The 18,613-nt window shown below is 44.1% G+C and overlaps 2 protein-coding genes across 4 annotated transcripts in view; one reads left to right on the forward strand and one right to left on the reverse strand.

Annotated features, from left to right (window-relative positions):
• The window catches only part of rev3l (REV3 like, DNA directed polymerase zeta catalytic subunit), an 85,147-nt gene extending 78,993 nt beyond the window's left edge, over positions 1-6,154 (forward strand). For all 3 annotated transcript variants that reach the window (XM_074685885.1, XM_074685886.1, XM_074685887.1), the window contains exons 27-32: positions 3-117; positions 299-436; positions 829-1,019; positions 3,301-3,547; positions 4,219-4,434; positions 5,248-6,154. In XM_074685885.1, the coding sequence (XP_074541986.1) occupies positions 3-117; positions 299-436; positions 829-1,019; positions 3,301-3,547; positions 4,219-4,434; positions 5,248-5,388 (1,048 nt within the window). In that variant the 3' untranslated portion in view covers positions 5,389-6,154. The remainder of the gene's footprint in view (positions 1-2; positions 118-298; positions 437-828; positions 1,020-3,300; positions 3,548-4,218; positions 4,435-5,247) is intronic.
• Positions 6,131-16,931, reverse strand: mfsd4b (major facilitator superfamily domain containing 4B). The gene is made up of 4 exons (XM_074685888.1): positions 16,366-16,931; positions 15,157-15,325; positions 14,880-14,996; positions 6,131-10,203 (listed from the first exon to the last, which is right to left on the reverse strand). The coding sequence occupies exons 1-4, from the start codon at positions 16,645-16,647 to the stop codon at positions 8,909-8,911; spliced, it is 1,863 nt and encodes a 620-aa protein (XP_074541989.1). The 5' UTR covers positions 16,648-16,931; the 3' UTR covers positions 6,131-8,908.
• Between the last annotated feature and the right edge of the window lie 1,682 nt (positions 16,932-18,613).

Genomic DNA, 18,613 nt, shown 5'->3' on the forward strand with positions numbered 1-18,613 from the left:
AGCATGTTTGTGTTGCTGAAAGGAGCCACCAAAGAGCAGGCATTCAAGATCGGCAACGAGATCGCAGAGGCTGTGACTGCAACCAACCCCAAACCTGTCAAACTCAAGTTTGAGAAGGTAAAAATACACACACACACACACACACACACACACACACACACACACACACACACACACACACACACACACACACTAATTAGTTCTGAATGTGTTTACATGTGCAGATCAGGAGAGAAAAATTGGCAGACTGACACTAACCCCTGTGCGTGTGTGTGTGTGTGTGTGTGTGTCTGTCCAGGTGTACCTGCCCTGTGTGCTGCAGACTAAGAAGCGTTACGTGGGCTACATGTACGAGAGTCTGGACCAGAAGGAGCCCGTGTTTGATGCCAAAGGGATCGAGACGGTGCGACGCGACGGCTGCCCCGCTGTTTCCAAGGTAACAGGCAAACCAACCCTCCTTCTTCCCCCCTCCCCGTCCTGAATCACGACGCTCTCCACCAATCAGAGCCCAGCCAGCTCCTCTTCCCGTTCTCACTCACTCAGACAGCTCCACACGTGTCAATCAGAGGAGAGGAGAGGCTGCTTTGTGTCTGCACGCTGCAGAGTCAAAGAGTTGCTCCTGTTTCCATCATTAATTATAATCATTCAGATTACCAGACTAGAAATCTGAAGTTAGAGTTAGATTTTACTCTAACACATAGATCATAATGTGTTCTGCTTTAGCTCTAATGTGTCATGCTTTTTTCTCACAGGACTCTCTGATTAGACCTTTCCTCTTCTCCTTCTCTCTTGTTGATTCCTTCATCAGTCTCTTGTTTGTCTCCTTAGATCCTAGAGCGCTCCATCAAGCTGCTCTTTGAGACTCGGGACATCAGCCAGGTGAAGCAGTACGTGCAGCATCAGTGTGTGAAGGTCCTGGACGGCCGGGCCAGCATGCAGGATCTCACCTTTGCAAAGGAGTACCGAGGCAGCAGCTCGTACCGTCCGGGGGCCTGCGTGCCCGCCCTGGAGCTCACCAGGTGTGTGTGTGAGAAAGAGAAGACACAGATTCTCAGAAAAAGGTTCAAAATAAGATCTATTCGAAAGACGGACTCAGTTCTCTGATTATACTGACCCTAAAGCTGTCTGTAGAGCCAGCTGATGAAACTTTTTCCATTCACTTTCACTGATTATCAAGCCAGAGTTTTGTCTCTTAATTTATTCAGAAGCAGAAACACCAAGCGTCACCATCATGCTGCACTTCAGGCCTGTGCAGGGCTCCAGCAGTGATGGAGTAAATGATGCTGTAAAATTATCTCCTCTGTTCATCAACTCTGTTTGACTTTACATGAGAGGAGGAGAAACCTGCTGAGCTTCACTGTGTGGAGAAAGCATAACTCTGTCAGGGCTCAAAATGAAAACAATGTGTCCTTGTCCAGCAGGCGGAATCCTGCACCACTAACTGAAGATCAGGTTTGTGTTGGTCATTGTTATAATGATTCTCTGCTGCTCATCATAAAAACTCTGCAGGCATCTTGACCTTGTTTTAGAACCATCATGCCTGTTTGCTGGTTACACAGTGAGGATGCTTTGATTGAAAACAGCATTAATTAGGAACTAGTGATGACAGTAAAATCAGCTGCAGCCTGACTGTGATACCACTGATTCTGGGAGAGACGGAAAGCTTCACGGATGCTCTGGTGCAGCTGTTCTTGTTAGCCAAAACCAAGACGTCCTTTCCTGTGAGCAGCTTTGTTTACCTCAAAGTATTGTCATTACGTTAGACTCATAGACTTTATAATTAATGGATGTAGTCTGCCCGACGTCACCCATCTGTTTCTGAAACAGATTTGAAACCAAATCAAGTATTACGGCCAAACTGAAAAAGAAAGGGGCTTCGAGTACAGCTATAGAGCGCCTGTCAGCAACGTGAGCCAAGCTGTGCTTGTGATTGGGTGAGCCCACAATCTCAATATCCTCCAAATGGCAGAGTTAGAAAAATTCCCCCACCCCCGTACAGTGTTTGTTGATGAAATTAGTGATTCAGACAGGAGGCGTTTTTTGAACCAGACTGTAAATAGGTTAATTTCTCCTGTGAAAACGTCTTTTTTCAGCTACTTCCTGAGCCAGCCTCAAGCCAACACTAGAAACAGCAGATTTTAGCACTTCTTCATTGCCTTATATTCTTAGACCAGGGGTTGCTGCTTGGTTGGACTATGGTCCACCTGCTTTTACTCTCCACACAGACAACCAACCAGAGCACAGAGTCTGCTCCTCATCACTGGTTCTGTAAACTTCATGACTGTCCTTTTAAATTAGAGATAGACCAATATGGATTTTTTAGGGCCGATACTGATACTGATTATTAGTAGGCACAGTGGCCGATGACCGATATTCGAAGCCGATATTCATTTACAGTCGAAGTGAAAATATTGGTGTAGAAATTTTGAGCAATGCAAACTCCAACACTTAACTGCATTCAAATTCCTTCAAGCATATATTTTCATTAAACAGCTCCCAGGCAAAGCAGCATGTTTTATAAAGTTAAATAAAAACTTAAAAAATAAATAGCCAAAGTTTTCTACAGTAAATAAAGTTTTCCAAAATTTCTATGTAACTGCAATATAACTGGACAGAATTTAGTTTGTGCAGCCTTTTACAGGCATGTAATGCAATTAATTTCAGAGCCGGAACAACACAGTTTTGAATTGGTTTCATATCGGCCATTGGACTGAAAAAAAAAGGCCGATGCCGATATGCCCCAAAATGCCATATATAAGCCCCACTGATAATTGGTCCGTCACTACTTAAAATGTCCTTCTTGTTTATTTTTATTCTTCCCAGTACTAATATTTTATCTTTCAGTCTGCACACAAAGAGCCAGAGCAGAGTTTTAATTGGATGGATGTGTTTGTGTGTAGATGTGTCTAAACGTATGAGAGTGTGTGAGTGTGTTTGTGTATTTGTGTGTGTGTGTGTGGGGATAGCAGCAGAGAGAGCGCTCCGTGTGAACTACAGTAACAGTAGTCGGTGTGAATCCAATTACTCCCTCTTCACAGCGCTTCATTGTCTGGCTGCATGTACAGTACCTGAGTCTGTTGCTAAGCAACCCAGCTCTTAATGGATGGAGGGAAGCAGTGATTTCAGAGGGAAATATTCAGCCTCATTCATGAGCAGCAGGAAGCTTCTCTGATGTGGAGCTCTGTTTTTCTGCAGCACAAATATAAATCATGACTGTTGAGCAGAACTTTGTGCTCGCTGCTCGTTTCAACCTGAAGTCTGACTCCATCCAACATTCTGAACCTGTCTGTCCTCTCACAGGCGGATGATGGCATACGACCGGCGTCTGGAGCCCCGGGTGGGGGAGCGGGTGCCCTACGTGGTGGTGTACGGGATGCCGGGCGTGCCCCTCATACAGCTGGTGCGTCGGCCGATGGAGGTGCTGCAGGACGCCAGCCTCCGCCTCAACGCCACCTACTACATCACCAAGCAGATTCTGCCGCCGCTGGCCCGCATGTTCCAGCTGATCGGCGTGGACGTGTTCAGCTGGTACCAGGAGCTGCCCCGGGTGAGCCAGAGAGAAGTCTGATGTTTGAGTCAGCTGTTCAACCTGTGTCAGCATGAAAGAACCAGTTTGATCCAAAACAATCAGTAGCTGTGATTGCAATCAGCTCACTGTGGAGGCCGGTGGATGGTTTGTTTCCTGTCCCGTCAAAATAAAAGCCCACAATCATTGAGGAGAAAGGGAACAAAGGATGTGGAGAACATCTCTCTGCTGCTTCCTGCAGAGGACAGAATGAGTGTCATTAAACTGTGGAGCTGCTGCCGCCTCAGTCTTTGTGTCAACACTGATGCTCACTCTGACAGAGCACATACGCCACCTGCTGGTGGAGCTGAGAACAGCCTTACAATGAATGAACACACACTTCAGTGAGATTAGAGTGAGATGAAACTATGTAAACTGACAGTAAAATGTTATTTTGGCAATATTTAACAGCATTTAAAGAAAGAGACATAATTTTATTCCTGGTAAATGTAGTTTTTTACCTTTTTTTAACAAAGAGACATAATCAGAGAAAAAGAAAATGCACAGTAGCTTAATCTGGCCTTTAAACCTATACCTACACCCAGAATTCAGACTGAAGCACAGCAACGATAAAACAGTGGTTGTTTGTGCAGCTCTTGCATGAATGTTACATCACGTTCCCAGTTTGACTCTCCCCTCACTTATCCCCCCAGGTCCAGAAGGCGTCCTGCTCCTCAGCGCTGGGTGGAGAGGAGGCGGGCAGAAAAGGAACCATCTCTCAGTACTTCACCACGCTCCACTGCCCCGTGTGTGACGAGCTGACCCAGCTGGGTGTGTGCTCGCGGTGCCGCGCCGAGCCTCAGAGAGTGGCTGTCACTCTCCACCAGGACATGAGGCAGTGGGAGAGCCAGCAGGACCAGCTGCTGAAGGTGAGAGGCTGGGGGAGGATTTACATATCCCATGATGCTCCTTCACAAAACACACTGATTCCTGAAGCTCAGCTGCTTCAGTCAGCACATTGCCTCCACCCAGCAGTCAGGTCTGAACGTCACACATGCTTCACGTGCAGTTTTGGTTCTCCAAAATAATCCAGTGTGTCATCACTCTGAGGTTTTAAAGGGCAGTTCCACTGTTTTTAACCCTGAGTCTAATTTTAAACACCCCCATCCTCCCCCTTTATCTCCTGGTCATGACAGAAAGACTTGAAGCTCCATCCGTTTTTCAAAAGTTTATAGGTTGAAGAGTTTACAAAGTTGAGGATATCTCTGGAAGACAGTAGCAGCCTGCAGGCATACTTCACTGTATTGTGATCAAACATGTGGAATAACAGGCTGAGCTACCAAAACCACACAGGTGGTGTGACCTGAAACATCAAGGTCAAGATCAGCAGCTTGTTCCTCAGCTTTCTGCTCCGAAACTTCTTCAGAGTTTTTCATTGTTCAGACTGAAGTTTGAGAAAACAGAGCAGCTTGTATCACCTCCTTGGCATGGGTGATGAATAGGGCGTAATCTCCCCTGACAGGTTCAGCATCATTCTGTGGGAAACGCCATCTTCTCATAGTTTTAATATGAAACTTTATTCAGTGAGGGAGACAGCAGGGAGAAGCTTCAGGATCTCAGTGTGGTTTAATGTTACTGTAGTTAACGCTCCCACAGTGACGCTCTGTTCCTGAGAATCATTTCCTCATCTGTGCACAGATATTTCCTGACTGACACTTTTCTATCTTTGTGTGTGTGTTCAGATCTGTAAGAACTGCAGCGGCTGTGCAGAGCGTCAGGTGCCCTGTGTGTCTCTGGACTGTCCCGTCCTCTACAAGCTGTCCCGGGTCCACAGACAGCTCTCTAAGGCCCCCTACCTCCGACAGCTGCTGGAGCAGTTCTGATTGGCTCCTGGACCTGGAGATCCTCTGATTTGGTGCTACTTGCTGCCCCCCCTCCCCCCTCCTCTTCACCTCTATGTGTGTCATCGTCTGTTCAGTTGTAAATGTTGAAATGGTGCTTTGATCGACCCCCATCCTGTAAATGTTGTTCAGTATTTCTGTCCTCCTCCTCCTCCTCTTCCTCGTGTTTGTCTTTATGCTTGTTTGCTGCCATCTCCACGATCTGCTCCAGGCTGAGTGAACCTGCTGTTTGACGCAGACCTGACTGTAGTTTCCTGTCGTGGCTTTTTGAGGAGCTTCCTTCAGACAGACAGCATCCAACCACTAACTGACTCTCCACCGTTTTTATATCCGCTGCAGTCTTTTTGTAAATACCTGTACAGCTCTCATCAACGTTAGCGTTACAGAAAAGAAGCTCCAGCTCTGGCAGTGAAAGGATGCAGATCTGACTCTTCACTTTCTCTCTATCGGAACTGGAAACATTTCAGTTTTTAAATCACCTGGGACTGTTGCAATACTGTATTTTGATAATTTATGTCATGAAGAGTATTATTTCCTCGTGTGTTCATGGCTTTGTGTACGTTTCCAGTTTTTTGTGCAGAAGAAAAAAGACTCATCAGAATGTGTTCAGACCGCCCCTCAGCCCCTCTGACAGCCGCACACAGGGCCTGTATGTTTGTATAAATGTAAAGATATAAAGATGAAGGAGGTGTGTTTTCTTTCTTTTTAATGGACGTTGCTGTGGGTGGAGGTTTGAGATTGATATAATAAAAAAGTTAATGTATGAAAATGTCTCCAGCTCATGATTCAGTTGAAGGTAACCAAAGGAATCAGAGGAAACACGACACAGCACAGGAAGAGGAAAAACCTCTGAGTCCACCACCGGGTCCAGGTTTTCACACACACACACACACACACACAAATCTGTTTCTGTCAGAAAGATCTTTTTTTACAGACATCGTTTCACACACAAATCATCAGCAGGGTGAGCTGTAAACTTCACAAATGGCTTCAAAAGTCTCCTCTGTCAAACAGATCTGGTGTTTGTAAACCAGGGAGGTCACATCTTTTTAACTTAGCACTGCCTCAGCTCAGAGGCTAAAGTCCTTCACACACAGAGGCTGCAGTCGCTGCTCAACATCTTGTCTCGTCTCTCGTCAGCTTTCCCATTATACGTGGACAAAACTGATCAAAAACAAACCTAAGACACAGAATCAACATTTGACAAATGCTCAGAGTCTCACTCAGTGATCCGACTGCTGCTGTTGCTGTTGTTACTTGGTACGGCTCAGCATGACCTCTTTGTAAATCAGCAGTAAACACAGAAAATGCTCAAAGTGTCAGAGAAACAATGAACTCATGTCAAACTGCTTCATTCAGAGAAAAGAAACTAGGGTTGAATCTGTAACCCCCCATAAAGTACTGGTGCTGGAAACCAGTGACCCCCTGCTGTGGGAACACACCAAGAGACCAATCCAAAAACAAACTGGTTTAACATACTTCATTTAACTCATCTATGAAAACTGAGAGTACCGATGTGGACATGTTGCTGTGTTTCCCCGAATTAATCTACGCCCACTGACACTGTTCTTATCCTGGCTGAGTCTCCTCAGAGATCTTCAACAAAGAAGTTCTATACGTAATAAAACCTCTATTTTTATTATGTTGTCAGAATAATGGATAAATATGTCATTCTCGATAGATATTGATATTGGAATTTCTCGACCCCTCAGCGGTGTTTAGTAATCCTCCAGGGGTCCTGACCATAGACCTTAAAAAAAACAAAAAAAAATTACATCACCTGTTCGAGTCGCTAATTTTATTATCGGCACCCACTGTACGGGGGTGAATTTTTTTTCTATTTCGGCCAGTTAGAGGATAGTAAGATCACAAGCTTGCACAATCAGAGGCTCAGCTGAGGGTCATGTGAATCGACAGGCGCCCTATAGCTGTAGGCGATGCCCCTGCCACTACCAATGTGGCCACTATAGCCGATGTGCTTCATTTTCTGTTTCAGAAACAGACCGGTGACGCCGGCAAGACTACATCCATGTTTTATACAGTCTATGGGTCAAACTTTTAAAAAATAAACATGCTTCATAGAAATATTTCCCACATCCGTATGTGGATGATATTTAGTAATTACTGGGCTGCATCGTGTTCAAATCCACTTCTCATAGACGTCAATAACAGGGTTTTAAGTCTACTTTAACGATGGTTGGCAGCTGTCGTTCTTGTGTTTTTTCAGTAAGATATGTCAGGAAGGAGAGCCGAGAAGAGAGTAGACTTTTGAGAAATATAAATAAGACTTGTTTTTGTGCCCTGGCTCCACACAGATTTGCTACTGTGCAGGCTCTGGTTTCAAGACGACAGAGCCTCAAACTGGAGGTAGTTTGGCTTCAAAACTGTACGATGGTAAAAGGCGGTGCCATGCTCTGGATTCTTACAGTCTATGGTCCTGACCCCCCATGCTGTGTCCTGTCCTGTCCATAGCAGCAGTGGGACCAACTTCAGCTCCTTGTAATATTAAGTAATTACCATCTGCGTGATGCACTTCAGACTTTTAACACTGAGTAATAGATGCAGTAATAGATTATGTAAGTAATCAAATCATCTATTGTTAATTATTTTTATATAATATAATATATATAATATGTTAAAATATAATATAATAAAATAAAAAATGCACTTTTTTCATGAAGTATGTTATTTCCATTACTGTTTTATCAATGCAAATGTCCCTTTTGTAATATGAAGGCTCATCTTTTATTTCAGGGCTTAAAAAGTTACTTTGATTTCATTAAACCGGCTGATGCACACTGACATAAAACATTTTACTAATTAATCTAAAATCACACCTAGAACATTATTAAATTAAAGCAGTTTGACACCAGGATTCAGAGTTTCTCTGTTTCAGCTTCAGAGGAGCAGAAACAAACCAAGCTGCCACAGAGTCCGATCACACGCTGACAGACTCCTTCGAATAGTTCGTAGAGTAAAGCAACAGAAAAGTGAGAAAGAGCGTTGAAATAACCTTCGACCAGAGCTGTGTTAGTGTCTGTTCAACTCTCAGCCTCATCAGAAACTTAAAAAATGATTTACCTGACAAAAACCAGACAATCAAAAATCTGATCTTTACAAAAACAAGTGCAACCAGAAGAAAAACTGTTCCAAGCCCCGTCGTCACTGCAAAGTGCAAAAATCCAGTCACATTTTAAAACCTGTTCATGGCAGCAGGATGGAGGAACGAAGATGAGGAGGAAAACTCCCTGGGTCATTCTGTCCTCTCTGCTTGTGTGCCCTTGAGCAAGGCACTGAATCCTAATAAACCTGGAAACCTGGTGACCTTTGACCTCTGTGTGGAGGAGAGAAGGTCAAACAGAGTCCAGAAAGAGAATCAACGACAACATGTTCACAACGAGATGGAGAGTCACCCAGTCCGCTCTGTGTCTGAGGGGTCGGTCCGTCCCCCATCATCCTCTGCTCTGTAAACACTCTGTGGGTATCACAGCAGGGGGCGCTCTCAGTCTTTCTTCTCTCTGTCCAGAGACAGCAGCAGTTTGCGTCTGGGAGAGTCTCCAACCAGAGACACCGTGTCAGAGAACCCCCCCACAGACTCTGTCAGCTGGGCGCTGGAGGCAGCCGAGCTCACCGTGAGCCCCGTAGTGTCAGGAGGAGAGGAAGCTTTGCTCGGCGAGCTGATGAGACTGGACGCGTCGTCCATCTCAATGACCTCAAAGTCTGCATCGTTCCACTGATCCGCCTCGTTGTCCTGCTCCCCCTCCTCGTCCTCCTCCTCCTCGTTGCCTCCTGAGTCCAGCAGCGCCTGACGGAACTCGCTGTCGTCTGTGTCGGGCCGGCCCCTGGCGCGGGGCTTCCTGCTCTGACTGCTGGGGGCTGTGGCCAGCTTGAACATGACGGGGAAGAGGATGGAGGTGCAGGTGGCAGTGATGAGAGACAGATACATGAGCAGGGGGTGGTCCGGAAACTTCCCTAGCAGGAAACCCACCAGAGCAGGCAGAACCATCTCACCCAGCGCTGCACCCACCACAAAGGCGGACGCCGTATGACCCGTCACCGTGGTGTACTGCTCCACCCAGGAGATACCGCTGGGGAAGGTGGTGGCCATGGACGCCCCGTACAGCCCGGTGCAGATCCACAGCGCAGCACGCTCTCTGCTGAAGAGGCATAGGAGCAGCGACGACACGGTGGAGCCCACCAGGCTGAGCAGGATCATGGTAGCTGGGTACATGCACGCTGCAAAGAAGATGGCGAGCCCTCTGCAGGCGGCGAACGTGGCCCAGAACAGAGAGTTGAGCCCTGCGGCCTGAGCCTGAGGCATGCCGGCGTAGTCCTTCGCATACGTGAAGATAAAGGAGCCGTACGCTACCTCAGCCCCCACGTAGGCAAAGAAGAAGAAAAAGAGCAGCGCGATTAGAGCAAGGTGATGTTTGGCCACCAGAGGCTTCCCTGACGCCGAGCGAGCTTTTTCACGTGACCTGCTGCCGCGGGAGAAGAGGATGAAGAAGAGTAAGGAGGTGAGTAAGACGAAGCAGCCGATCACGATGTAGGCCCACATGGATTTGAGCGTGCTGGTCCTGCTGTGGACGTAGTGGATGAGTGTGTGGGTGTCGGGGGCTTTGGTTGTTTGCTCTGGGATGACTGGAGGGGTGGAGTTAGAGGGCGTGAGTCCAGGGCCAAACACTAACTTGGCGATAATGGGCGAAGCAAACGCTCCTGCTGCAAAACTGAAGTGAAGAGCCTGCATGTGAGGGCCGGCCTGCTCGCCCCACGTGTTCAGGATGAGGACGTTACCACCTGGAGGACAGAGGAGCAGAGGAGACCATCAGAAATTACATTTAGGAACACTGGGCCTCATTTACAAACAGTGGGTATGCACAAATTTGTGTAATCCAAAATATCACAATGTATGTTTTAAAATGTCAGTATTGGTGTTATTTAAATCGTTGGGTATGGTAAATACTAGGGCTGCAGGATATCGGAAAAAACTGACATTGCGATTTTTTGGGGGGTTGCGATATATTGCAATATATATTGCGATATTAGAAAAAGAATAATAATTTTCACCAGATGACTTGAATAGCTCTGTTTGGAAAGAATTTGGTTGACTCACAATGATACCATTGTATTCCTATAATACCGTTAAATCCAGGCTAAGGGGGTTTATCCGTGGATGATGAAGATTGCTGTATATGAAAGGGATCCAGGAGGCCATGTCTCTGTACAAAATAGGTTTCAATTTCAGTTGCTTTTTTTCCATTTCTCCAATAAATGGGGGGAAATGCGATAGTCGCATCACATGCGCGATGTGACTATTGCGCATGCGCATATTGCGATGGCGATGTTCAGATGATATATTGTGCAGGCCTAGTAAATACAATATTTCTGACTGAGGTAAGTCTTAAAGCACATTTCAGAAAAAAATGAATGAAGACATGAAATAACTGCTTCTCCTCATGACTTTATTCATTTCCTCAGCAGATTGCGCACACAGCTTCACTATTCACACATATTTAAAGTTAGGGATGCACCGATACATAAATTTTGGCAGATATCAAAATTGGAAAAAAAAAAATTGACACAACTGATGTGTCGCGGTAGTTCAGAGAGAAAGCGTGGTGCGATCATGAGAGAAGAACACCATGGAGAGGATCAAAGGATGTAGCGCTCGAGATGAACGCGATCGATAAAGTATGTTTTGTCTGTTTTTTGGATCAAAGCAGGAAGAGGGACATAAAAGAAGAGGGCCCACTACTCTTAAGTTGTGTTGGTGTTTACATGGTCATAGAAAACAATATAATTTGAGCTTGAAAGATTGTTCAAGATGCTCTGAAAATGGCCGGCAGCTAATGAGTAAATATCTGTCCACTTCGGCCGATACTGATATGTTTAAAAAAATGACCAACATCGGCTGATACTGATATTGATACCAAAATTGAAAAGGATATATCATGCATCCCTACTTAAAATTTCCAGAAGCTGTTTTAATATGAGCCATTTATATTTTGGATACCTGTTGCAATCTCCCACACAGCACTCAGGAGCCCCAGCTGATCACTGATCGCTTTGTAAAGACCCCCAGTAAAGGGAAGGAGGAAGGGGGAAGGGGGATGTGTGGCTGACGCTGGCAACGCAGATGTCAAGGTCTGTGGCGCCTCCTTTTGTGGCGTCGAACAGATGAACTTATATGGATGACTTGGGGTGTGGTAGTATGCTAATTGCAGGTTGCAGGCTCGCGCTTGTCAATTTAGAATGATTCTGATTCACTAACATAGACAGAAGAAGAATAAAAAATGAGGAGAAAAAGGGCTGGTGAACGTGTCATGAGATTTTGCGTAAACGTGGAACATTGTACGCACTTATTAGTGAATAAGGCCTTTTGATGTCAGATAAAAAGACAAAAAACTGATGCTGTGAGTGATCCATCACTTCAGGGCCCTGGGATATGAAAACATGTCAGAAATAATGACCTTTCCTGCACAGGTGACCTGAAGTAACCTCTTCAGGTCTGAAAGTGAAAGAAGAATGAGGAAGAACAGGTGACGGGAAGTGACCCAGTGAGCCTGCAGGTTCCTGAAACAGACTCACCTGAATGGAATGCAGCTCTGTTTGACTATGACAGATCTCACCTGTATTTCTGATAACTCAGCAGCATGCAGAGCACCTGAGGGGATGTGGAGGACTGTTTTTTAAGTTAATCCTGAAAAACTTTGTGGGGATCCTGATAAACCTTTATTTCAGTTTTGTCTTTTGAGACTTTTGAGACTTTTGAGACTTTTAACACGAGTCGTGTTCTCAGAAAAATGTCTTTTTTCAGGATTTAAAAGACACAAATAACACCTGAATTTCTTGTAATGTGTAAAAAAAAAACTACAATGTCACCGACTGTGTTCATCACTGTCATGGACAGGATTTCTCGGCACAGCCAAGTGGAGGAGGGAGTCAGTTTGGGGGGATCGAACACTGATCTCCAGCTCTCACTGGGGTTTGCAGCCGGGATGAAGATCAGCACCTATAAGTCTGAGGCCATGGTTCTCAGTCCAAAAAGGGAAGACTGTCCACTCTGGGTCAGAAGAGAGTTTTGCTCCAAGCGGAGCGGAGGAGTTCAAGGATCTTGGGGTCTTGTTCATGTGTGAGGGGAAAATGGAGTGAGAGGCTGACAGACGGGGTGATGTGGACACTATATCAGTCAGTTGGGGTTAAGAGGAAGCTCAGCCAAAAGCTAAGGCTCTCTTGTTCCAACCCTCATCTCTCACCCATGGTCACCAGCCGTGGGTAGTGACCAACAGAACAACTTTGCAAAAAACAAGCAGCTGAAACAAGCTTTCTCTGCAGGGTGTCTAGGCTCAGATTCAAAGACAAGGTTCAGAGCTCAGATTTCTAGGGGAGGCTCAGAGTAGAGCCACTGCTCCTCCACATCAAGAGGACAGATGAGGGGGTTCAGGCAGCATGTGAAGCTGCCTCATGGACCCCTCCCTGGCGATGTGTTTTGGATCCATTGAGCGTAAACATCGTGGATGATGGACACGACTTTGATTTTTTTTTTTTTTAAACATTAGATAATATTTGGTTTTACTGTAGAAAAACCTGTTGTTTAGGCTCTTTAGAAGTAATAAACTGAGGAAAAACAGTTCTTCTTTAAAAATCCTCTCTTTATGGAAAAATATTATATTCATATATAAACTTTCTAGGGAAAATAAAACTTACTTGGTGTTTTTTTATCTTTTTTTTCCAGGGAATTCGAACAACAGATCAATCAATTCAGTATTCTAAAAAAAGCAATTAAAACTAAAACAGCTTGCATTTTACCATTTTAAACTTTTTTTTATCCAACACCTCCCCAGAGCTTGATCAAATGTTGAAAATGTACATTGTTGTTGCTTAACTCTTACATGCATATGGTGGTTCTATACTCTATCGACAAAGAAAATAATAGAGTATTCAAAAAGTTAATAGTAAAAAACGTCTTATTTCTGATGTGAGGTTTTGGTTTACATGTGTGGCGCTGTGTGACTACGTTTCGTAGACCAGACCGTCTCAATTCAGTTTGGCCTTTGCAGGCTACAGAGGCCGGGGTCCTCGGTGCGCTGCAGCCTTCTTGGGCTGTAGACCCTGAAGTGGAACACAGCTTTTATCTCTCAGCTGGCCTGGGAACGCCTCAGTATCCCCCCAGAAGAGTTGGCTGAAGCGGCTGGGGACAGAGGTCACTGGTCTTTGCTGAAGACATTGCTGCCACCTTAACCCAAACACCGACCGGTGGTGGGAGATTGACAGAGTTAAAAAAGTTCTTGTTAAGTTTCTTAATAAAAATTAAGTTTCTTAAAACACTGGAGTCTAGGTCCTCTCTCTCCTGCATGATGTAAAGGCTGTGGCTCTTTCCCCCCGTCTGTGTCAATTTCAGGGATGGGTACCTTTCACCTTTGAAACTATATGTTATCAGTACCTGGTACATGGCAAGCAGTATCGGTGCTTAACAGTACCAATTTTTGGCATTTTTTTGTGTTTATGTGGTAAAAAAAAAATCTTAATTTGTTTAATCATAATATCTCAATTTTTTTCAATTTCAACAAATTTCCCAAGGGGGACAATAAACTATATCGTTTCATGTTGTATTGTATCGTGTCGTATCGTGTCGTATCGTGTTGTGTTGTATCGTGTTGTATCGTGTCGCATCGTATCGTGTCATATCGTATCATGTCATATCGTATTTGTATTGTGTTTGTGTTGTATCGTGTCGTATCATGTCGTATCGTATCGTATCGTGTCGTATCATGTCGTATCATATCGTGTTGTATTGTGTTGTTTCGAATTGTGTTGTATCATGTCGTATCGTATCGTGTTGTATCATATCGTGTCGTATCGTGTCACATCGTATCGTGTCGTATCGTGTCACATCGTATCGTGTTGTATCGTATCGTGTCACATCGTATCGTGTTGTATCATGTCGTATCGTATCGTGTCGTATCGTATCGTGTCGTATCGTATCGTGTCGTATCGTATCGTGTCGTATCGTATCGTGTCACATCGTATCGTGTTGTATCATGTCGTATCGTATCGTGTCGTATGGTATCGTGTTGTACCGTGTCGTATTGTATCGTATTGAATAGTATCATATCATACCGTCGTATCGTATCTTATCGTAACATAATTATTCTTCAGCATATAAACTTGCAATGCTGGGTTCATGTCCAGCATGGAGAATTGCCTCCTCTTCCAGTCTCTCACAGTCACTCTTGACTGAATTTGGTCAGTACCTATGGAAGTACCTCATTCAGTACCCACACCTAGTTGACGTGAGGTGTTGGTATTGTAAAACAAATGACGCTGATGAAAAACTTCTGTAAGATGTGCTGAAGCTTTCCAGGATGTAGAGAACGTTTCTCGGGATCAACTCTAAAAGTGTTTCCTCTGCATCACTCTCACACACATGGTGCAGACCTTGTTAGGATACCCCCCATTAGGTGACCTCTTACCTGTATCCAGAACACCCATGGACATGCCGATGCTGGACATGAGGACGGTGAGGATCAGAGCCTGCTTACAGAAAGGGATGGCACACATCCCAAAGGCTGTGATCAGCATGGATAACCCTGAAGGACAGATAAGCAGAGAGATCACAGTCAGGAGACAAAGACAGCACAGCTCATATCTTTTATTAACCCAGCCTCATATCTGATAACATCTCTGTGCCGCAGTTTATAAAGAGACACATCCACTCTCATTGTTTCCAGCATGTGTGTGAAAGGTTACCCAGCAGGAGGTGAGGGTTCATGCAGTCAAAGAGAAGACCTCCTAACAGCGAGCCGCCGATGTACCCGGCAGAGCGGCCCACGAAGATGTACGAAATGTTGCTGATGTTCTTCTTCACGTTCACAGCCAGGTCCTCGAAGGTGGGTCCGAGGACAGAGATACTCATCCCCTGTAACAAGGAGAGAGCAGTTCAGACACCGTATGTTTCGGTCATTTAAGGCTGCCTCTGCCTCCTCTTCCATGAATTCACCTCTGATTACTCACAACAGTTCTGCTCCACTGAACAGGAAAAACAACATTACGTGATCACTCATGTGACCTTGATTGACTACCTGAAGCAGGGAAAGCATAAAAAGCCTGTTTTGTTTTTGTGGCAATGTGTTTTAGGTAGATTCTGTCAGAGCTGCTTTATTTACATGTGCTGTAACTGAAAAAAAGTGAACCAGGATGTTACATAAAGAACAAAGCCAATGTGTGTGTGTGTGTGTTTTAGTGTCCTCAGAGCAAATGATGAAGAAAAAATAATTATTGTCTCAGGTGTAAGCGGGCTAACAGGTGTATGCTGATGGATCTCCATAATCTGATGCGGATATCACGGTTGAAAAGCAAGTTTGACAGCTCTGTGAATCCTGTCTGTGCAGGATACTGAGGCATTTGTTCCTGCATATTACAACCGACCTGCTGCTGACTGAAAGGGAGACTTTAAAAGAGCAGGAAGCTCGGCTCTGTATCGGAAGTTGGATGACCAGAGTGTCTGTTGGCATCTCTGTGTTTACCTAACAGAGCTGTTTTACAGGTGCATCAGAAATACCTGTGAATTCAGTCAGGAAACATTACTGTTTACTGCAACTCAGGCTAAAAAGTCCTGCAAATAACATAAAGTATGCAGGTAATAAGTCTGATTTTCATTTAATCACCCCATTAAAGCTCATTATTTCACTGCTTACCTGTTTACCCTGGTTATGAACCAGCTTCTTTACAGTAAACAAGTGTTTGTGATGGAAGCTAACATTGAAACTTAGCATTTGTACAATTTTAGCTACTTTAAATCATTAAGATAAAATAGTTGGTGTTATTCTGAACACTAAACCAGATAGTTTTAGTCACCAGGGCTTAATCAGCTCACACCCTGGTTTAGTAATGTTGACATCTGAGGTTTATTCCAGTGTAAAAGCACAGGTTTGAGGTAACCGCCTCTGCTAACATTACCAAGCCCAGGAAAGATGCACACAGCGCCAGGGTGACAATCCAGCGGCCGCACGCTCCGTATCCACCCCTCCCTCCACCGACCACCTCCACCCGGTCGTCGCATCCCGGTCTGGCCGTTCTCTTCACCGCCTTTAGCGCACTCTTCAACCCCCTCCCGGTGTCCTTCCTCTTGTCAAACAGGGTGTCCTCCTCCTGGTCGTCGTTGTCGTCGTCGTCCTCCATGCTGGCGAACCGAACGTGCTTCTTTTTAACGGCTGAGTCTCGAGCGGCGGAGGAAGACATACCTGCCCGGTTCTGTCTGTGATGGTGATGCGCTGTCAGGAGCTCCGGTGGACGAATAATGACAACTGTCTGCGCAGTAATTGGCTGTTTGTCGTGTCTTAGTTTCCTGTTTGTTGATTTCTGAGTCTAAAGCGTTTAAATGAAGTGGGTCATGGTGAAATCTGCTGGTGGTTCAGATATTGTCAGTGGATACCACCGCTGCTGCCCCAGACCCTCCATAAGCTAACGGCCGATGTATAGCTGCTTGACGTTTGCAAAGATCGTCTATGAACTAAGAAGCTCCCACCCGTTGTGTCGATAGGCTTAAGCCCAAAGCAAACAAGTTGATTACACATCTGTCTGCGTGGCAAATCAGAAATGGTCGTTTTAGTCCCGAAGTAATACTAAATAATAATTATAAAAAAAATTACGTTCATCATTCTACCAGACACGTATATATTCCGTAGAAAAGATCTTGGATTTTTAATTTTTATTTAATAATCTAAATTTTGCAGCATATGAATGGAATCTTAAAATGTAAGTATTGCATAATTCTCCACCTCAACGTGTATTTGTTCTTTAAATGAAAACACAGTCTTCAAGTTTTGGTATTAGGGTGAAAAATTCAAATTTTTTAAGAAATGTAACAAATGACGATATGATGTCTTTGAACTTGATTGAGATACAATATTTACTACTAAATGTCAAAATTGAATTGTAAAAAAAAAAAAAAAAGGCAAATTAAAGATAAAACTAAGTAGACAGCTACTGTGTTGTGTTACGTTTTATAATTTGTGTATAAATTCGAGATTTTATTCAAAAAAGAAAAATAAATAAATAAAAAAGGTAATTCCAAGACAGAACTGCAGATTATGCAGCATGGCTGCGCCTGCAGCTACATAACTTGAAGCACTTTGGTGCAGTAACTAAGATTTCTCCCTCTGTTTATATTCTTGCACGTGTTTTACATCGCTTTGGGCAATTGCGTCTGTTGAATTAATTAATTAATGAAATGGTAGAATTGTAAACTGCAGCTGAAGGTGTTTTTTTTTGTCTGATATAACTACTACAGGACAGATTATGTATATTATATGTACTAATGTATATTTTCTGACCATATAGACTTACTTTACTGATATTACTAATTTTAGACCAGGTTTGTGGGCATCACTAAGCAATCAGTGACTTCACTAAAACCTTTTTGCCATCTCACGATTAATGATTATTGAAAAAATAAATTTATATTTTTTTTGTATGTAAAGGGCTTTGTGATAATAACATCAAAATTTTAGAAATTGGGTCATGCACCCAAAAGAAACCCAATCTACATGACCGTTGGAATAACCTGGACGTTACACTATTTAACGGAGCATGGCCGCTTTCGTATCCCAAACTCAGTGCAGAGTGAGACCTCTCACTCTTATTCCCATCAGATTCAGCTGAGGGGTGAGGAACAGCTAACAGGAAGTAGCAGTCTCCAGGCTCGCGCTTAGAGGAAAATGTCGGCCTCTGGTGTTTGGAGAGGAGTCCAAAGGTCCAAAAATAATAAAAACCATACCCAGAGAGAAACTTCGAGACATTTCTGTTCCATTTTAAAGAATACGTTTTTAAATAAAATTTAAAATTTGACACATGCTTATCTGTGTATTATTAGGTTTATTTTGATGTTGAATTTAAATGGTACAAAAACCAGAAAACTAAAATTGTCTGGGAGACGAATAGTTTCCTATATGACTGGTTCATGTTTGGATAAATGTTTGTTGTGAGTGATTATGTGATTTAAAAACCTCATTAAATCAACTAATGTAAAGGTTAAACCAGTAGAGTTGAACTCTGAGCCTTGGGTTTCCACCTGTAAGGTAATCATTACCGTCAGGGCTCAAACATACAGAGTCTTTGTTCCCTCTGGGCAGGCAACGCCTCCATTCAGATCATTTAGAGAAATCCTGCTGTCCTCAGCAGAAAGAGGCTCGGGTTAAACCTGCTA

This window comes from Halichoeres trimaculatus, unplaced genomic scaffold (assembly GCF_033239565.1).
Source record: "Halichoeres trimaculatus isolate MK-OKI-2021-1 unplaced genomic scaffold, fHalTri1.1 fHalTri1_scaffold_13, whole genome shotgun sequence".
Classification (NCBI taxonomy): domain Eukaryota; kingdom Metazoa; phylum Chordata; class Actinopteri; order Labriformes; family Labridae; genus Halichoeres; species Halichoeres trimaculatus.

Coding starts and splice junctions, on each gene's coding strand:
- mfsd4b (XM_074685888.1), bottom strand. CDS start 16,647: ATGTCTTCCTCCGCCGCTCGAGACTCAGCCGTTAAAAAGAAGCACGTT. Junction 14,997..15,156: donor GAACCCTCACCTCCTGCTGG/GTAACCTTTCAC, acceptor TCTGTCCTTCAG/GGTTATCCATGCTGATCACA. Junction 10,204..14,879: donor CATGGGTGTTCTGGATACAG/GTAAGAGGTCAC, acceptor TCTGTCCTCCAG/GTGGTAACGTCCTCATCCTG.